Source organism: Mirounga angustirostris, unplaced genomic scaffold (assembly GCF_029215605.1).
Source record: "Mirounga angustirostris isolate CCGP_5_RB_7025 unplaced genomic scaffold, mMirAng1.0.hap1 SCAF_5, whole genome shotgun sequence".
Classification (NCBI taxonomy): Eukaryota; Metazoa; Chordata; class Mammalia; order Carnivora; family Phocidae; genus Mirounga; species Mirounga angustirostris.
This window is the reverse complement of record NW_026991713.1, coordinates 37772684-37794266: the sequence shown is the minus strand read 5'-3', so window position 1 is coordinate 37794266 and position 21583 is coordinate 37772684. Positions and strand designations below refer to the sequence as shown.

The window sequence follows — 21583 nt, the reverse complement described above, 5'->3', positions numbered from 1 at the left end:
CCAGCAGCATGGAAAGGAGCTGGGTACTGACCTTCTGCTGAGTTGGCTGGGCTGGACCCACTCAGTCCCCAGGCTGTGACCACAGGTCTGCACCTCAAGCAGAAGGGCACCACCACGGCCATGCCCAGACCTTGGGAATGGGATCTCTTAAGTGGAGCGAACCCCATCTGAGGCTGAGGAAAGGAGTTCCTAGGCCCACCAGCTTTGTGGAGGGCTGGTCCTGGGGTCCCCTAGAATCACTGGTGGACACCCAGCTCCCAGCCCGGACCCCACATCCTGAATCGGCCTGCGCTGCCCAGACCCATCTTGCTGCTGGTCCTGGGGCTGCTGCACCTTCAGCACCTGGTGCTCCTTTGAACCATCTGCGAGACCAGAAGCTGCACCATGCCCCTTTTCCCTACACCATGCCCAGCCCACTCAGTGGTAACTGTAATAACTAAAACGACATCACTTCTAAAAAAAAAAAAAAAAAAGAAAAAAGTCCCTCTCTGACTTCATCTCCTACCCTTTCCCTCGTTCACTCTGCTCCAATCACATGGGCCTCATTGCGGTCCTACAGTACTTTTAGAACATTCGCCCCTCAAGGCATTTACCCTTGCTCTTTCCTCTGACTGGTCCACTTTTCCCTAGTTATCCTCAGGGCCAATGCCTCATTCACTTACAGATTCTCTTTAAAAAACATCTAATGCATGAGGACCTCCCTGGTCCCCTATGTAAATGAGCCACCCCCACTTCCTTGGCTCTCTCATCCCCCTAAGCTTGCTTCCTGATTCCTCCCACTACTTATAATTAAATGAAGTACTATGTATTTACTGCTTTACTTAGGTCTTGCCTGCCCTCCCCACCCCCACCACACTGGAATATAAACTTCACAAGAGTTCAGACGGTCTGTTGTGTTTGCTACTGCATTCCCAGGGCCTAGACCAGGGGTTGGGTCATCGCAGGCACTCAAAAACTACTTGTTGAGTGAATGATTGAGTAACGTTACAAAAGGGCATTATAAGGTGCTGTGGAAGAATAAAACAGGGATCTAAACTAGGCTGAGAGAACAAGAAAAGATTTCTTGCAGAATCTGAAACCTGAACGCTGACAAATAGAGGAGTTTGCCAGGAAAAGGGGAAGAAGAGGATGGGAAGAGCTTTCCCACAAAGAGAACAGCATTGCCAAGACCTTGACTTTATCTGTTCATTCAGCAACTATTTATTAAACACCTGCAATGTACCAGACTGTGTTCCAGGCATTTGGGACATAAGGAGTAAAAGGGAAAGGTCATACACAAATAAATATTTGGCATATGCTCAATTAATAAAATTAAGAACATATAAAACATATTAAGAAGGTTGGACAATGGGAAATCACTGAAGAGTTTAATGCAAGGGATGACATGACCAGATTAATATCTCAGAAAATCAAAACCAAACATAAGGCTCACCCCCCCAGTTCCTGGCTTGTTTAATATTTAACCCACAATAAATTCCTTTCAGGTTCCCCAGTAATTTCTAATACAAGCCTATAACATCAGATAAAGTGAAAATGTTGCTATGTAAGTGAATACAAATGGTCTTATAAATTGAAGTTTTCAAATTTTTCACAACTTTAATATAATTGAATATCATTTTATTTAAAAAAACCTTTCAGTATTCTTTTCTTTTTTTTTTTTTTTTTAAAGATTTTATTCATTTATTCGACAGAGAGAGACACAGCGAGAGAGGGGACACAAGCAGGGGGAGTGGGAGAGGGAGAAGCAGGCTTCCCGCTGCGCCGGGAGCCCGACGTGGGACTCGATCCCAGGACCCTGGGACCATGACCTGAGCTGAAGGCAGATGCTTAATGACTGAGCCACCCAAGGACCCAGCATTCTTTTCTTATAAAATGGTCTTATAAATTGAAGTTTTCAAATTTTTCAGAACTTAAATATAATTGAATATCATTTTATTTAAAAAAACCTTTCAGCATTCTTTTCTCATATTTTTCAATAATGTTTTTCAAATGTACCTATTAATTTTTCAGTGTCAGGTTATCTCCTTATAGTTTCCATTCTTTTAAAATACATTTTTAAAGTAATTATAAATATGTTTATTTTATAGTCTCTTTCTGATTTTTTCCACATCAAGTTGTTTTTGTTTTACAGACATACCTTCTCTATGAATTTCTGTTCCCTCTGCTGGAAACACAGGGTTCATTCACTCACTGATTTGTTATGAATATTGACTCAATCCAAGGTTCTAGCTCCTTCTCATATATTTCTAATGTTTAATTGTGAGCCCGCCTTTGGCAGGGATTATTTGTTCTATGAGAAACCAGTGTAGCTAGATGTTTCTTAAGAGTACTGTCTTTCATTTTACTTCTTCTGGTTTGTTCTAGCCTAGCAATCATTTAGGTAAATTTCTTTTTTTTTTTTTAAGATTTTATTTATTTATTTGAGAGAGAGAGAATGAGAGAGAGCAAGCACATGAGAGGGGGGAGGGTCAGAGGGAGGAGCAGACTCCCTGCAGAGCAGGGAGCCCGATGCAGGACTCGATCCAGGGACTCCAGGATCATGACCTGAGCCGAAGGCAGTCGCTTAACCAACTGAGCCACCCAGGCGCCCCATTTAGGTAAATTTCTTGAGAGAACATTTCCTGAACCAACTCTGTGGCAAAAATTTAGATTCCAAGCTAATTAGTGAAGTTTAAGGTATGGGTATAGAGCATATCTAACACCTCACCCCTGGTTCCTGCTTTGCCCCCAACCATGGGGCTAATTTCTAAGTCTGGAACCACTTGACATGTCTTTCATCCCCCTCCCTCAACTTCTACCAAGATGTCATTCCAGCCTTCACTTCCCTTTTCATTTCTGCACCTGGAATCACTTGCTTTCTCACTTGCAATCTAAGCTATAGATAGTTTTTTTAATTGTTAGATTTTATCTGGCACATTTTGATGCTTGTAATGGGAGAGGTTCTGTGTTAGCTCAGTCTGCCATATTACAGTCACTCAAATTAGTCTCTAAATTGGATTTTAATTTGAAATATGAGTAACAACATAAAGACAGTCTGCCTAACCAAATAGTTGCTCAGATGTGCAAATCAGTACTGAAAATTAACTAAGCTGTAAAAATGCTTTCAAACCCTGTCTTCCCAACTGGGAACACAATTCCTTACTCAACTAGGTTAGTAGGAATTACAGCTCACACAGATTGAGTTAACCTTGCAAAACAGTAGTAACAAAGGGTATGGACACTCCTCCAAGCAGAGAGGGGGAGTGAGCACAGGCAAATACTCACGGGCTTTTTTCCACAAACTTTTACTGGGAACTCATAAGAAAGAATGGATCAAGATGAGGACAAGAAGTGAAGACACATTACAACAAGAAGATGGTAAAAGAAAAAATCTCTACCACAAGGGGGAGGGAGGAGGCAGGAAACTTCTAGTTCCAGGACCCTATGGCAATACTATTAGAAATCTCCTACCACTAGGGAAGGCGCGGTGAACTCCTACCTAAGACCCTCCAACGATGAAGGCACAGTTTTTAGTCTGTAGACCAAAGAGAGGCAGGATCGCTGAGAAAGCCCCATCCTTGGGACTCAGGCACAGAGCCTTCCTGAGACTGAGGCTGGGCCAGGACCATAGAGAAACCCCTGTGTCCCCCACCGCCAGACTAGTATCAAGAATCAAGCAACAGCAGTCTACCCTTGGGGGAAGGCAGAGAGCAAGGAGGGAGAACCAGCTGGGACACAGGCGCACAAGCAAGACAGAAAGCTGAGGGTAAAGACCCTCAAACGGTTAAACTGAAGATAAATAGAAAAGATATGTTCTCTCCTCTATTTTTCTAATGCTCTAAAAGCAGAGGTCAGCAAGCATTTTCTGTAAAGAGTCAGACAGTCAATAGTGTGGGCTTTCCAGACCAAATGGTCTGTCGCAACTCCTCGACTCTGAATGCCTTTGTAGCTGAGAACCGCCATGCACAATATGTAAATGAATGATCATGGCTGTGTTCCAATCAAACCTTACTTATGGACACTGAAATTTGAATTTAATAGAATTTTCTCCTGTCAAAATATTCTTCTTTGGAGTTTTCTAACCATTTAAAAATGTAAAAACAAAATAATAATCTTAGCTCACAGGCTAAATCTGGTTTGGGGGCTATAGCTTGTGACCCCTGGTTTAGTAGGAATGAATTATGGGTTTCTAGCATAAGTACAACTAGCACAAAAGATGGGAAGAAGCAATTTGAAGTGTATTGTTTGAAGGACAGCCGTGCTAAATTAAAGGCTATACTGTCAACCCTAGGGCTACCACCACAAACAAAAAAAGGAAGATAATAGCAAGATAAGCAAAGGCCTACATCAATCATAGAGCAGGAAAGTATTATTTGAATATAAAACAATTCATTAGTTAGAGCTCCTTCACATTTGGAAAACATGCAATTTACAAATAGAAAATCTCCGCTTGGAAAATATCCCAGAGAAACTTTTAAGAAAAGAATAATTAAATATATTTTCTTTTAAAGCTCTGAAAATAATGGAGAGCAATGCAAGAGAAGCAGCTTTGAAAACTTGTTAGTACATGTAAAGCAGAGATTTCTAAACCCAGAGAGGGGAGAAAAGGAAAGTAAGCAGGAAATTAGGCATACCTTAATGTGTATCTATGCACAACAAAACTTGCCTGTGGCTAATTTGTTCAACTATTTAAGACAGAGGACAGCTGAGGCCAAGGTCATGTGATGATTGCCACACTGTCTTAGCTTAGATGGCTATAACCGAATACCATCGACTAGGTGGCTTAAAAAACAGGCATTTGGGGCGCCTGGGTGGCTCAGTCGTTAAGCGTCTGCCTTCGGCTCAGGTCATGATCCCAGGGTCCTGGGATCGAGTCCCGCATCGGGCTCCCTGCTCGGCGGGAAGCCTGCTTCTCCCTCTCCCACTCCCCCTGCCTGTGTTCCCGCTCTCGCTGTCTCTGTCTCTGTCAAATAAATAAATAAATAAATAAATAAACAAACAAACAGGCATTTATTTCTCACAGTTCTGGAGGCTGGGAAGTTCACAGTGCCCGCTAATTTCCTCATTCTGTTCCTTCAGCTCGCTTCCTGGCTTGCAGCCTCTGCCTTCTGCATGTGTATACTCACCTGTTGAGAGAGTATTCTGGTCTCTTCTTAGAAGGGCATTAATCTCAACATGGGGCCCCCACCTTCATGACCTCACCTGAATCTAATTACCTCCCAAAAGTCCAAATACTATCATGTTGGGGGTCGGGGCTTCAACATATAAATGGGAAGGGGAGAGACACGTTCAGTCCAGAACATATGCCCATCTTAATATTCTGCTATTCAGAGTTATCATTTGAATGCCGATTTGGCAATACTGGGAACGTGTGTGACATCAGAAGAAATGAACGTCTACATGATCCAGAATACTTCATTTATCCAGAGGCATGTATCTGTCAACCTCAACTAACTACATACAGTAGGTCTGAGAAGCTGGAGTGATGCAGAATTTCCCTTTGGGCCATCCAAGTAAGTATCTCATCATTCCTTCAGTAATGTGCGTTAAGTTTTACTGCCTTATTTATCTTCCACGATTCCTTCACAAAAATTCCCTTTTCTAGAGAACAAACACTGTATCAAAGAAGGAAAGTAAATGAATCCTATACTTTTAGGTTAAAAATTAGTAAGTTTGGGGCCTAAAGGAGTAAACTTCAGTTATCTGGAAGTTTTACTTAGGTGGAACATCTCCTCCACACTTAACGCTAGACAAATGCAGCATTACTTGGGCCACTGAAATCTGTACGAAAACCTCAACGCATGTACTTTAATAATAATGGGTAAGCAGAGTGTGTTTAATAATAATGGGTAAGTAGAGTATGTTTTCAAGACATTGAAAGCTAATTTTGAGCACAATTTTCTCTGTGTGCCTGAAATTTGAGTTCTGCCACGTTCCCAAATCCCTCTCACTAATCCCACTTAGAGGCAAAGACTGTAAGGAAGGAGGATTCGGGATGCTATCATTACTCCCTTATGAGAGCCTGTGAAAATTCTAGGTCTATAAAGAAGTTTTGGCTGGGCAGTACAGAGCACTGAAAGGTAATCTGAATGCCACAGTCATTATCTTTTGGTTCACAGGCACAGCATGGGAAGGAACAGAATGTTGCTAGTACTTTCTTGTAATTTTATCTATGGGTATTCTCTCTTCGGTACTAAGAAATTAATAATAAGCACAACCATTTGTTAAACACCTGCTATTTTACAATAATTGTGGTAGACCCTTAAAAATACATTCCTTAAATTAATCTTCAGCAACATTAGTATACATTCCTTTTGTAAGCATTGGACAAAGTCATTTCTCTCAGCATAACATGCATTCCTGGTGTGGCTTCCGTCTGTCTGTCTGTCTGTCTGTCTGTCTTTTGAAGACTTTGCAAGCACCTCTGCATCCTTTGTCCCTTACTAGTTCAAATTCCTCAAAGCTTGCTACAGTCCCCATCACAGACCTATGCACTTGCCCTCTGGGTAGCATAAGGCCTCAAGCTGAAGGCCTCAAGAATTAACCAGCCTGAGTCTCAATCACTTTATTTAGCCTCTTTATGCCTCAATTCCCACATCTTCAAAATACTAATAGCATCTGCCTCAAAGTCTTGTTTTGAGGACCAATTGAAATGAAACAAGAAGAGATCCAAGCAAAATGCCTGGCTATATAGTAGTATATGTAAGGTAATGCAGTGTAATGTAGTAAATGCTCAATGCGTGAGCCATTGTTACAATACTTAAACTATCTTGCCATAAAATATCTGCTTAATGTCTATCTTCCCTAGACTGCAAGCTCTACCTCTGGCCCTTGACTTGGTACCAGGCACAAAGCAGACTCATTCACTTTTCCTTGAATGGCTAAGAGAGGGAAGAATCGAAGGAATGAATCACCATACAAAGTGAGTGTCATTATTCCTGTATTAAGAATGAAAGAAAGAAAGTGTGGACAGAATAAGAAATATCTGAAGCTTCCACAGATAGTAAGTGGCAGAATTGCAATTCAAATACCCATCTGTCAAAATCTGAAGCTTGTACACTTTTCATTTATTGCACTGGGAAAAACACATGCCCTGGGGAGAAGAGGTGGAAAATAATCAATCAAGATTGAGCACTTATATGGACCTGGCAGTGTTTTGAGCACTTGCATATGTTTTCCCAGTTCATTTCTAGAGCAACCTCAAGACGTAGAGAGATATTATTTTCAATTTTACAGATGAAAACTAAAATACAGAGAAGGTAGCAACAGGCCAAATTGACGTAGCAAGGGAGGGGGAGGGATAGGTAGGACTTGAACCCAGCCATCTGGATCCGGAGCTCTTACCCCTGACTGGCATATACATGCCTCTCCCTGTTCGGTGATGCTTAACAATGAAATAGCACTACAAAGGAGTAAAAAAAAAAAAAAAAAAGTCGCTCTTGGTTATATTTTCCCCAGTCAACAATTTAGTACACTTTTGATAGCTGCATACAAATAAAATAAAATAAAAACAATGAACGTCTACATAATCTCTAATCCCTGTCTTAAACTTTTACTGAATCCTAAAGTCACTCTGTAGCTTTTCTAATCTGTTATTCAACTTTTGCCTGTACATTTCCAGTAATCCAGTAGTAAGATGTTCACTAATTCCTGGAAGGCACACATTTGAATTTTGAGCAGAATAGATGTAGAGAATTTTCTTCCTAAGTAAAAATCTGTCATCTTGTGTCATCTGCTCACCTACCTAGTCTTACTCCCTTCACATGCAACATGTGAAGACCAACCAGTAATTTATTCAGCACACATCTGAGCACTTATCTTTCAGGCACTGTGATAGGTAATGGGAACACAAAGATGAACATAAATAACCTATTTTGTTAGGATGACAGCAGTGTAAAAAAAAAAAGTCAGTCTTGTGTGCTAAGTACTCCAATAGAATTATGGGGAAAAAAGTGTTATTCAAGCATCAAGAAAAAAGTGATTTGGGGAGTGTGGGTTGGCAAATGAAGTATGTATACAGGAAACTTTTGGTTTTGACCTCCAGGCATCTCTAAATGCATCTTGCTTCTAGAGAATACAAAAATAAATAGCCTCTGCCTCTTAGTATAGCCTGAAGACAAGAAATATTATCTGTCTCTGCCCCTGGGAGTAGGGTGGGAGTATAGAACTTACACAACTCAAGGAAGAAATAATTATCATTGTTGAGTGGTTGATAGGATGACCTGTTCTAAGTACTTCATACATATTAGCTCCTACAAAGCCAATATTTTGTGAAGTCAGTGCTATTTTTGTCATTTGCCCTTTTACAGATAAGAAAATAGAGATTCAAAAGTGTCTGGTAACTTCGGAAGTTGCAGAGCTAGTAAATGGAAAAGCTGGGATTCAAAACCAGGGAGGCTGACTCTGGAATGCATCTTTGCCATTTAATACACCCCTATTCCAGCCCAGGACTGAGTCATGATGACGGGGCCTCTCTGAGGTTTTCAAGGTGGCTGAGTGGGGCCAGTGGGGCAGTATTCACTGGGCAGTGTGACCGAGAGCAGTAAATAGCTAGGGCTGGCTCCTTTTTCCTGGTGAATGAATGAATGAATGAATGAATGAATGAATGAATGAATGAATATTTTATTCATTGCCCCTAAATTTTGTCTCTTATGCTGTAACCTGCCATTCAAGCCAGGTATAATTTTAGAATACCGATATGGTTTCTTTAATCATTTGCAACCCCGCCTAGTTCTATGTCATCTATACAAATCTTCCACGACTCTCATCCAAAATATCGGTAACCACGGTGAATAGGACAGAGAACCAAACTGCCTTGGAGTAGTGTTTCAACCACTAGAAATCCAAGAGTATGATCATCCACTTCATATATTTCTACATTTTCCACAAGGCTTCTCTAAAAGTTATGATGTCATGAGTATAGTATGGTCATAACACACACCTGAAATTTGACAAGATCTATTCTTAGTGATCTCATGTAGGCTCTGTGTGATCACCACTTTCTTTTACAGATAAGCGCCAAAATCCCATTCTTCTATTAATATTCTTAGATTTTTCCGTCAGCAAGCAAAAACAAGTAGATTGAACTATAGTTTCCTAAGACACTTTTCTCACCTTTTTGGAATCAAGGATATTTGCCTATCAACAATTACCGCTGTTCTCCAACTTTCCTCAAAAGATCACTTTCAAGAGTCTCTCAGCTGTATTCTCCCAATTCCCTCATTACTATTAAATAGACTCAGCTGGCATTTAATGGTTTTCTCCCCCATCTAAACTGGGGGCTTAACGTGTACTGCTGTTTTGTGATTCCTTTCATTGTAGCCTTTTTTGGTTAAAGATAATTATTTCATAGGGAAAAAAAAACAGATTTCATACTGAAATATCGTAACTATCACCACACTGGCCAAGTAAACAAAAATAGCAGAACTAGTTGGACTTGAAATAGCTACAGTGTTTCTAAGGGAAATTGCCATCAGTTTAAAGAAGGAGCTACAGTTTTCTGTCCAAGATAAATAACTATCTGAGTATAATTTATCAAATAAGTCTTAATTCAACATAATTTTTTTCAAGTAGTGTTTGGGCATATTTATTTTTTTATTAGACCAGTCTTCAAATTCAGCTAGCACATAATGTTAGTAAAAATCATAAAACAACTTGTCTACCACCTAGCCCAGAAGTAAATCATTGGTGTAATCAATATGACTTTTAAAGTGTGTTCCCACTTGCCAACACAGAGTGATTTCAAATTAAATCCATTTTAACTTGCTTATCAGGACACAGCTTCATCATTCATCCATTTGTAGTTGAAAAAAAGGGGGATGAAGCAGTGTAGCTTATTTGTGTGTGTGTGTGTGTGTGTGGAGGAAATTCTGCTAGACCCCTCCACACACAAACACACATATGCGCGCACACACACACACACACAACCTTTTTTTTAAAACCTTTTCAGTTGTATTTTGGCATTAGCTTGCATGGTTCAAATAACAAGTTAAAATAGCAGGTGGAGGGCGCCTGGGTGGCTCAGTCGTTAAGCGTCTGCCTTCGGCTCAGGTCATGATCCCAGGGTCCTGGGATCGAGTCCCACATCGGGCTCCCTGCTCCGCGGGAAGCCTGCTTTTCCCTCTCCCACTCCCCCTGCTTGTGTTCCTGCTCTCGCTGTCTCTCTCTGTGTCAAATAAATAAATAAAATCTTAAAAAAAAAAATAGAGGTGGATGTGAACGATGAAAGTAGGCCATGATATCAACAGCAGCGCCTCACACCCTCTCTTGGCCCTGGAGAGCATGCCACTTTTAGGAGTCGGCTACACATACACAGACACACAGAAGCAAAGTGATAAAGTGAGGCAGCCACCTGTTTCACATTATTATAGGTTGGAAGCTCTTTTTGTTTCAAGCACTACATGTGTCCATGAGAGGTAGTCGAGCTAAGTCAATTTCATTCATTCATTCAATCAGCAAATATGAGGAGTGTGCCGACTCTGTGCCAGACAATGGGTTGAGCTCTACCTAAACAAGTCCAGCACCTTGATCTGATGAAGGCTGTATCCTAATAGACTGATATCAAGACTAAGATAAGAATTCTCGGGCGCCTGGGTGGCTCAGCTGGTTAAGCGACTGCCTTCAGCTCAGGTCATGATCCCAGAGTCCTGGGATCGAGTCCCACATCGGGCTCCCGGCTCAGCGGGGAGCCTGCTTCTCCCTCTGACCCTCTCCCCTCTCATGCTGTTTCTCTCTCTCTCTCTCTCTCTCTCTCTCTCTCTCAAATAAATAAATAAATAAATAAATAAATAAATCTTTAAAAAAAAAAAAGAATTCTCTCCAAGAGGTATTGGCTTCGCACCTGTAATAGCATCCCTAATACCCAGTATACAGCTTCCCATTTGATACTTTCCATTCAATGTTTCCTTTTCCTTACTAGTCCTAGTTAAGCCCTACTTGTGATCCCTGAGGAAGCACTTCAAAAGCAAAAACACTAATTTCATAAATGACTGGAGCACACCAAATATATCTCAGGGCTTTAATAGCTAGCGCACCAAACTAGACGGTATACATCAGATTTATTTTTCTTTTTCTGGAAGCTCTATCATTAATGCCTTGATTTCTTTTCAATCTTAAAACTGTACATATAACTCCCATTAAATGCAAAATACCTTTTTTTAATAATCAAAAGATTTCTAAAATTTGGGTCCTTCTTATTGCAGCTTTTCATCATCAAAGAAAAAGAGAAGATGGACGTGGCGTAATTCTGACTCCTGGAAAATGTTCTGTAACTATATAGTGCAGAATGAAAGACACAAATATTGATTTGTCAAAAAAAAGTTCAATAAAAATATATATTTTTTTAATGTGTAATGAAGCTCACAGAAAACATGAGAAATCAAGAAAGCACTTAATGTTTGTAGACAAAAACATACCTGGCTGCTGCTGTGAGAACGTTATAGGACAAGAGCCATAAGACAGAGTCAATCCCTCTTTTCCTTCCTCCCGCATCTGACCATCAGGGCATACATGTGTGAAACAACAGAAGAACTAACTTAATTTTTGTTTTCCTTCTTCCTCAATTGCTCCTCATGTTAAAAGAAATAGCAAGGAGAGAGAGGAGGGGCAAGCCCCTTTGGACTGTGAGCAAAAGCAATTTTCAGGCAAATACAGATTTTATAAAAACTGGCAAATACAGTTGATTAGAAAGCTATAGGCTGCCCAAGGCCTGAATTGGGAGATACATAAAGTAATAAGCTCTGCATGCCTTGAAAAGTGAAAAGAGAAGAAAGAAAAATTTTATTGTATCACAAATTCCACGAAAAGTGTGGCACCCATGGGATTTTCATTTGCATTCAATTTTGCACCCATTTTTTTTCCATAAAGTTATAATCCACAAAATAAAAGCTATTGTTTTTATATTAGAATTCTTAAAGGACTAAAAGTTTTATTTTATTAAAAGGGAAAACACAGCAATATTGAAAACAATAAGGTATTGTTCAAGCAATATCTTAGATTACTACTCTTATCAGAAACCAAGAAATCAAGATTTCCACTTATACTTTTGTGACTTATCCAAGTTGCATCTAACTCACAGAAACGTTAGATGACTGATACCAATGTTTTATTTTATGTAGGCACCTAATACAGATAGATTGTAAAAGACTGATCACGTCATCAACAAAGTCTCAAATGTTTAAAATGATACAATTTTAATTACTCCTAGAAATTGTTTTATTTATCCGTATTTCTCCAAGACCTGGTTTTGTGTTATTTGTTTATAAGCCTTGATTTAAAAAAAAAAAAAAAAAAAAGCAATTCTGATTAAAGTTACAGAGAAGTAAAATTTTGAAGAATTTGGTTGTATTATCTTTTCTGACCTTGAGATGGAAAGTGAAGGAGAGTTGGAGCTACTGTATTTAAGTGCCTAAATCCATGAAGTCTTGAATGCAGTGAAGTATTCCTATGTCCTTTGTTATGAAAGTGTTAAGTATCATGGATTGCATCCTGCTTTGTTCTCTTGAGTTTAGCTGAAGGTCATTCCCGGTTTTAGAGATTATAATCGGGGCAAACTAACCTCTGGTGTAGGGAAGAATTGCTATACCATTTTAAATTCTGGCAGAGAAGATTCCACACTAATCTCCTTATCAGCCTCTTCTCTCTGCCACAAGGGTAAATTACAGGTACTATTTTCTACATCACTGTCTAATATGAAATATTAGACTAAAAAAGACTATATCTCATATTATGACCACTTGGGTTCAACATGTAGATTTATGCATAGTGACGTGTAAATTACAGTGCTCGGTATGTCTTTGAAAATCTAATTATATGATATTTTATCCTAGCAATAAGAAGAAAAAGGTGATCTATCAATTTTCTTCGTATACTTAAAACCAAATTTCTATCCTAGGATGCATATTTGGAGTGTTACTACTTCTTGGTAATTTTTCTTTTTGATCATTTGTTTGGTTCTAGATGTATTAACGGGATGGTAGCCAAGTTGCACACGTACAAGTTGCTTTTATGTGTATTCTTCCCTTTATCCAGAATGCTGTTCCTAAAAGTTGTATTAATACATCAGAACTCAGTTTAAATTTTGCTTTCTCATGGACCATTCCTTGACCAACACCATCTAAATAGGTCCTTCCCCATTCTTTTCCATCCTCACATCATTTTTATTGTCTTCGTAGTACTTCATGTTTTCAACCAATCTAAAATCCTCATCATAACTTACATCATCTGATCCCTGGCCACCGACTTCACACATTCACTTTCCACCACTCTTCCCTGTGCTCTCGTTTTCATGTGGACCTTCCTTGATGTTCCCAAGATGCATAGGTGACATCCTTCTCTAGAGGGCATTCCCCCAGATATCTGCAGAGTTTGCTTCCTCATTTCCCTTGGATCTTTTCTCAAATGTCATCAACCCAGGAGGGAGGGCCTTTCTTAACTATCGCATCGACAATAGCAGCCCCTGCCCCTCTCCTTGGTCCAGTATTACCTTTTCTCACTGGCACTTATAATTGCACGTGTATGCGTTCTGTGTCTCACTCATTAGCGTGTAAACGCCATTAAACTTTACATCTTTTGCTCATTAGCCACAAAGCTGAAAATAGTGCTTTTCATAAGGCTGGCACGCAATACTTATTTGTTGAATTAATTAATCAGTCCCTTACTTATTATCTGTTTCCCCCACTACACTCTTAAGGACCAAAGCAGAAACTCTGTTTATATATATAAAATATTTGTTTATATATTATATATAAAATCTTGTGTGTATATACATATATATACACATATATATGATATAACATTCAATGAATGAATTTATTGAATGAGTGAATTATTTGTGTATATGTGTGTGCGTATGTGTGTGTATGGATTAACCTCTCTCTCCCCATGGGCTCTAACTGCCACGGAGACTAGAATTATGTCTGTTTAGTTCACCACTCTGTTAGCCAGTTAGCCTTTCCACAGTAGGGTCTGGCTTATACCAGGCACTCAATGAGTAAGTGAAGAATCCAAAGGACTGGGACCAGAGTGAACAGGGGCCTGCTCCGGCCATAGCCATCGAGAGACCTGCACGGGGTTAATATGAGGTCTTAATGGCAGGTGAAAAAGAGTTTGGAATATGCACAGAGCAGTGAAAACCTTAAGTCCCTCTGTTCATCTTTTCAGGGCCCAGCCTGATCCTGGCAAAGGCTCCCTTCCCAAACAAGATCCAAGAAGCTGGTGCAGACTTCTGAGCTTATTACTTTCAGGCATCTTCTGAATTCTGGGAGGACTAAATCTTAATTTCAATCTACAGGTTTGATTTCTTTGCTTAAAACCTTTGCCCTTGGTGGGTGGGAGGATGGGTTAGCCTGGTAATGGGTATTGAGGAGGGCACATTCTGCATGGAGCACTGGGTGTTATGCACAAACAATGAATCATGGAACACTACATCTAAAACTAATGATGTAATGTATGGGGATTAACATAAGAATAAAAATAAATAAATAAATAAAACCTTTGCCCTTAAGATTCCAGATAAATCGGTTTATGGTGCCGAAGGGCATCAAACAAGAAGATTTAAATTTTAGCATAAAATCTCCCACTCACTAGTAGAGTAACCTTGAAAATACTTATAGCTTCTTCAACGTTTTTCATTTGAAAAGGAAAGATGCTAGAAAAAAAAATCAAATTATGGATTTATGCATTCAGGTTTGCTGACATGCCTTTGGGAGGCTTTGTCAAGCATTTTCTTTCCTTCTCCTTTGCCTACTTGCCCCAACCCCTCTTGGTTACTAATCACAGCTTCTGTGAGCTATGGTTACTGACAGGAATCTGTCAAGCACATAGGGGGAAAGAAAGGTTAAGAACCACTGGCCTGTGTTCTTCCTGCCATCTTTCCAGGGCCAAAATTTCACGAATCTATGTACTGGACCTTGGTTCACGACTGAATCCCTATCTTTTAACATTGCTTAAATTACTGCAGTCCTTAGTTCACATTAATTTTTGATCTTCTCCTGTGAGTCAGGAACTATGGCAGGCACTGAGAATATGAAAATGAATTTAGAAATGGTCTCTTCCCTCAAGGAGCACCATTCAATAAGGAGATAGATGCAACAACATGTGAGAAATGCTTTGATGGGGCCAAATCAGTGGGTGACCTCTGGGCACATCAAAGGGCACCCAAACAACCTGGGAGAGGGCCTAATCTGGAAAATCTTCCAGTAGATGACCCAGAAACTGAGTTCTAATTTCAACTAATTGAATTATAGACTGTTAAAGCTGCACTATGTTAAAATTATCTAATCCAAATTCCTTACAGAGCACAGAGGAAAACTGATGCCCAGAGATACTAACCAAGCCATATAAAGTGAGTATCACAGTTATAAGCAGATAGGACCCAGATATGTATTATCGGGCTGCCTTTTTAAACAGACTTGTATTTTTTTTTTGTAGGAACATTTTTCAGAACCCTTTCTTTCATTGGTTTAGTGATGCAATTAATCAATTAATCATGTTTTTATAAGGTAGAGGGAAAAATATTTATACACACTGACTTCATGTACAGCAATGGTGCCAATAACTCATCATCCATAAATTACAGACTTTGCAGTTAGCTGCTGGTTAATTTATTCAGTTACATCCAGTCTCATTTTGCCTCTTGAGCTACTTACTAAATGGACCTAATCACACTGGAAAGGACAGGTACAGTCTGCGAACAAGAACAAACTTTAAGAACAGATTTAGGTCTGATTGCACTTCCTCTCCACAACTGAGTCAGGAGTCTCAGGGCTAAAGTAAAATCCAGAAAGTAAAATATTTTTAGTAGTCCTAATATATAAAATTGCTCAGGTAGGCAATTTTCTTGGAGTTTGTTTTTTCTCCCAATGTAGTCGTTTTACTTGGGATATTTAAAGGCTGATTTAGTAATGGGACAATATAAGAGCTCATTACATTAAAACAGAAATTCGTGGGAAATCCATAATTTCTAATAGCTTGCCATCTGTTTGGCTCTTAGTGGCAATGGATTTATCCTGCTTAGTGTAGATGATGATACTGGGGTGAAATCATGGATTATAACATGGATTTCTGAGCTCTTTTTCTACTGTTATTAATTTAGTAGCTTGCAAATCATTTCCCAACATAAAATTATTACTTTTTTCTTCTTCTTCTTCTTTTTTTTTTTTTTTTTGTTTTTTGTTTTTATTTTTCAACTCTTACCCCAAGTAAGATTGCTATGGGCACTCCATAATATCTGTTCTGGCGCCAACAGATTGCGTTAAAGTCATCCACAACCTCTCCAAATTAAAACCCCACTGAGTTCACTGGCTTTTGCATTGTACTCGCAGCAGGATGCTCTTTTGCTTTGCCCCACAGTCCAGTTTAATCCGCTAGGAAGAATATTTTTAGAGGCACATCGGACTAAATCATCTTCGACTGAGCACACCATTTCCAAATGGCCGCCCAGGGTCCTAAATCCGGCTGCTGCGGACGGGGACGAGCAGGTGTCCTCTGCTGCGGCGTCGTGGGACGCCAGCGCCCGCATAACTAGACGTCGGAAGCCAGAAAGGAAACCTGAACACGCAGGGACAGGTATAACCTCGTACGCGCGCTCCAGAGAGGCCCCCCAGAGAAACGGAGGATTCTAGCTTTAGGCTTGGTGAGGTCCTGGGAGGAAGCAAACACTGCTTCCCCATTCAAGTCAGAGAGCAGGACGCACAGGGTCGCGGGTCAGAAGTTGAATCTCCAAAGGCAGCCTGCGCTGCGTCCCAGCGCCTTCCGCAGCCCGGACACCGCGCTGGCACCGGGCTGGCGAGAGAACGAACGAGGCTGGCTGGGGCAGGAGAAACTGAGTTGCCACCACCGGAGCGCTGCGGGCGGCGGGGGCAGAGGAGACCCCGGCCGCCTTCGGAGCGCGAAGCCGGGGAGAGTCGGGCTCCGCTGCAGCGAAGGCTGCGCCCCCAGCCCGGGCACTGCTGCCCGTGCTCCGCGTTGCCCTTTCGGCCGAGGGCAGCTCCTCGCCGCTGCAGCCCGGCCGCCGCGCGCCCCGGCACAGGCCACCCCGGGGTGCGCCTCCTCCGCCCCCGGGCGGCCGCCTGAGCACCCGCAGCCCGACCGACCTTCGTCCTCCCGCGCCGGGACAAACTTCCTCCCTCCCGGGCCCCCGGGCCGCGCAGGCTGGCAGGCGGCTCCCTCGCCAGGCTTCCCCGGTCTCCGGCTGCAGGCGCCCTCGCCCGGCACGGCGAGCTTCCTCCCTGCCCCTCTCCAGCCCCGAGCCCCGGGCGCCTACCGGTCCCTGCGCCTCCGCTCCAACAAAGCCGGCGGCCCGGAGGCGACCGGGCGAGGGGCTGGGAGTGGCAGCGGGGGCGCCAGAGCCCGGCGAAGGCATCCCTGGGCCGGGCGGGCGCAGCGTGCAGGGGCAGTGGGGACGTGGCGGGCAGAGAAAGGGGAAGAAAGTATCCTGCTCTCGGCGCGAACGCCTTCTACGTTCGTTTTCGCTCGCCCTCGCTCGCCCTGCTGCCTCTGCCCGAGCGCGTCCGGCTGTCCCGGTGGGAGTTGGCAGGGGCAGAGGCGGAGGCAGAGGGGACGCAGTGGCCTGGCGGGCGAGCCGCTCCCTTACCTCTGTCCAGAGTGAGCGGCTGGACCACTGTCAATGTCGCCATGTCTGCCGTGGGAGCCGAAGTGACGCTCGGCTTCAGCATCAGCAACCGCTTGTAGTGAGAAAAAGAGGAGGCGATTGGGGGCGGGGGTGGAGAGGGAAGACGGAAAGGAGGAGGAGGAGGGGGGAAGGAGGGAAGGTGGTGGTGGTGGAGGAGAAGAAAGCTTGGGTGGGTTGGCAGCCAGATGGAGACGCAACTGCTCCGCGGCGGGCGGACCTTCAGATGCGGCGTGAAGCTGAGCAGGTAGCGGAGAGCGGCTGCATCGCGGGCTCCGGGCAGGAAGGCTCTGCCCTAGAACTTTGCTATGCACCCCAAGGAGCGCTGGATGGGTGCAGCCAGTGTGTTGCTCTCTTTCAACTTTCCACTCAAATAAAATGCTCAGAGTGTACGTGCGTCTCTCAGGAAGGGAGAAGATTGAAAGGGGATGGGGGGAAGGAGGGAGGGGGGAAGATGGATTTTTGTTCAGATTAAGAGAAATTGTCAACCCAGTAATCCCATTCCTTAGAGAGAAAACGATTCTAGTTCAGAAATGTCAGGATTTCATTATAGTTGCTGTTAATTTCTGTTAAAGTTTTTTTGGAATGTTGAGGTATAACAGTATACAGGATAACTGACTTAAGGCCAGGGTTCCATCACTAGGTCTCCATTAAGGACCTGAGTGTATTGCCTAGAAAATAATTTACCTTAAATACAAACTTCTTAAAAATGGTTTTAAATTAAAAAAAAAAATACACACAAAGAAAAATTTCTATCACTCAGTTTGAAAAACATGTACCTAGCACTTTTGGGGTTGATTTTTAGCCAGTGGTTACTGAGAGTTGCCACTTACTGATTAATTAACATGTGTGACAGGAAATACACTAATAAGAGTGTTACGTGCCATGTGCTATGTGCCTAAACTCCCTGACTTGGGAGTTCAGGACAGTTCCTGCCTTCATGTAGCCTGTGGTCTAGGGGGAGATGATGTTATTAAAAGGATCATTTTAGAGTCAGTTGATCAGGATTCAATGACTAGAACCTCCAAATACTGGCTGTGACCCCTTCACCCCAACAGATGGCTTTCACTATCCTGCCACTGTAGGGACTTTCATTTCCGGATCAAGAAAATAAGAAGCATATAGAAACCTTCTATAAGCAGAAAGGTGATGACTGTGGGTTCAGGATTGGAAATGACAAAGCTGCCTCCATCCCCTTCCTTATGACAAAGCAAAATTGTTTTGGCTAGCAATATACTCTTAAAGGCAGACACAGTTTTACAGCAAAATATATGCATATAATCTATTTCATTGTCTTCCAGTTACAATGTGGGTGGTTTCTGAAGATCTTTTCCATCCCATTTTTTACATTTGAAAAAAAAGAAAAAGCAAGATTTCACCAATGATTTGAGCAAGTCAAAGATGACTGGCCATACACCAAGTAGATCCTAAAGATGTACTTAAAATAGTAGTTCAATATGCCTATATTTTCATTTAGTGTTTAAGAAAGAACCCTGATCTTGAAATTCAAGTCTTAGTTATATGCTCTTCAGAAATCACATAATCTCTCACTGATCCCCTTTCCTTATCTGTCAAACAGAGGAATTAATAACCTTCCATTTCACTGAGATTCGGTAAAATGAGAGAATTAATTCTACCCTACAATCTGAGTTTTGTGAGGGTCTGATGATACTGTGCATGTGACTGTGCTTTGAAAACAACGTATACATTTACTTACACAACAAACATACATCCCACCTGTACACTATGCTAGGTGCTGGCCACACAAAGATTGAAGAGACCGAGCCCTTTCCCTGGACAGTGGTCAGTCCAGGTTAGGAGACAAAAAATGAGCAAGCTGTGAGAATTCCATGCAGTAAGTGTTCTAAGCAGCATAGAAAGGACAGGAAGAAGCAACAATTCTGGTTGATTATCATTATTCACATCCCCTAAATCAAACAACAGAAAAAAGTTACATTGTACACAATAAACAGCAGAGTGTGTTCCGTGGATTTGCACAAAATATCAAACCTCATTCAATAATTGAGGATGAAAGGAACGTACAAAATCCGTTGGTCACTAATGTAGTTCTTTTAACAACATACTTTATTATGAATATGTATTTGAGCAGCTTGATTCATAAGTCTAAAAGCCATAATTGTACTTATCTCAACACAAATCCCAGATTGTGATGTCTAGGAAATTAGGTTTTCTGTCTTTTTGTTTTCTGATGTATCCCCAATACCAAACATTTTAGAGCATGTTTCTGGACTTACACCTTGAGCTCTCTAATTGAAAATTTGCTCTATCATAATCTCTCTGTGTTGACTTTGTAGAGTTTTTGTAAGGATTAAAAGAAAAAGTAAAAGAAAGCACAAATCACCATATATTCATTAGTTATTGTTCTAGTAGTGGCAAGTTCAGTGCCTTTAGCTTATGTCCACGTACGTGTAGAAAATTAATAACAAACACTGCGTATCTGTTAGAATTTGTTTTTTATGGAAGATGAATAACTTTCCACAACAGTATTTGTGGGTTCCTACTTTAGACACGCAGAGATGTAAGAAAAGTTCCTTACCCTCTTCTTTAGCTTTAGGAAATGTGATCATACTTAGGTCTCATGAATAATTGCCTGGACCACTACTGTACTAACCATAGTATTCCATCACAGTCAATGTATTTGATCTATTCATATGTATTTCGCTTTGCTGATTGTGTATTTATCAAGGAATTGTTAAAACACATAATTATACTTTTATCTTAGCTATTTGGTTACACAACCACTACAATTTTTCATTAAATGATATATAATAATTTAGTTCAGTGGTAACTATATTTTCAATGGAATTCATTAATTCACTAAATACTTATTGAGCACTTAAAACATGCTAGGCTTGGTGCTAGGTTGGTTTCTCTCTCCTCTTGAAAACCCAAAAAAGTAGGTATTGTTATCCCATTTTATAGATAAGTAAACTGAGGCTCATAGAGGTTAAGCAACTTGCTTAAGAATAGTGGCACTCAGGCTCAAGAGCCCCTGTGCTTTCCACTAAGAAATACTATACTTCATTTTGTATTACTGAAGACTTAGGGATTCCAGCATTTTATATTATATATATTTTATATTGTATTTATAATGTGTTTATGTATATATGTATAGATAGATAGATAGATAGATAGATGATAGATAGAGCCTTTCTCTCTCTCTCTCTTTTTTTTTTTTTTTTTTTGTTATGCTTGAATTACCCTCAAAGAGAGGAATGCATGGAGGAAATTTAGGTCAAAGGAGAAAAGAACTGTAATACTGGTTCCATTCTATATCCATATAGGTTAATATTAAAATAACTACTTACTTTGCAATATAAAATCTGTTCTTGCTAAAAAATTCATTCAAATCTACGTTAAGGTCTGTTTCACTTAATTGAATCTTTTTGAATTATATAACAAAATCAAGAGAAGGTTTGCATAAAGAATTAGTATACCAAGAAAATGAATGTAGCTAGACAAGTGGAATATAATAAGCACAGTGTCATATGAGGAAAATAGCACCTGCAAACTGGAATTCTTTCAACCTTAGGTGTTAGAAATTATTTTTGACTGATTCAAGATATCATGTTATCGTCCTTAATTTTCACAGCTTTGTCAAAATAACACTAGATTAAGATGAAGTGCCAACCTATACTTGGGAATATAAATGTTTGTGTTCTTTTTTTAAAATAATCATAAATAGAGAATCTTACTCTATTCATTTAATCCTTAGATCTGTTTTGATAATTACTTATTTGTTCATTGAACAAATGCTTAATGTACTTACTGTGTGCTAGGCAGTGTTCTAGGCCCTGGGATTTTGCAGCAAACAAGAAAAAGCCCTGTTCTCACTTGGCTTATGGTCTGCAGGAGGAAGACAGACAATAAACAAAGTAATAAACAAACAAGAAAGAGATCAATTAGTGACTAAGTACTGTGCAAAGAATGAATGATTTGATGACTGAATTGGGT

At 40.8% G+C, this 21583-nt stretch overlaps 1 protein-coding gene across 2 annotated transcripts in view; it reads right to left on the bottom strand.

Annotated features, from left to right (window-relative positions):
- Positions 1–17668, bottom strand: part of LIN7A (lin-7 homolog A, crumbs cell polarity complex component) — a 114337-nt gene extending 96669 nt beyond the window's left edge. For both annotated transcript variants that reach the window (XM_045872905.3, XM_064590840.1), the window contains exon 1: positions 17573–17668. In XM_045872905.3, coding sequence (XP_045728861.1) covers positions 17573–17654 — 82 coding nt within the window. In that variant the 5' untranslated portion in view covers positions 17655–17668. The remainder of the gene's footprint in view (positions 1–17572) is intronic.
- Positions 17669–21583: the final 3915 nt, after the last annotated feature.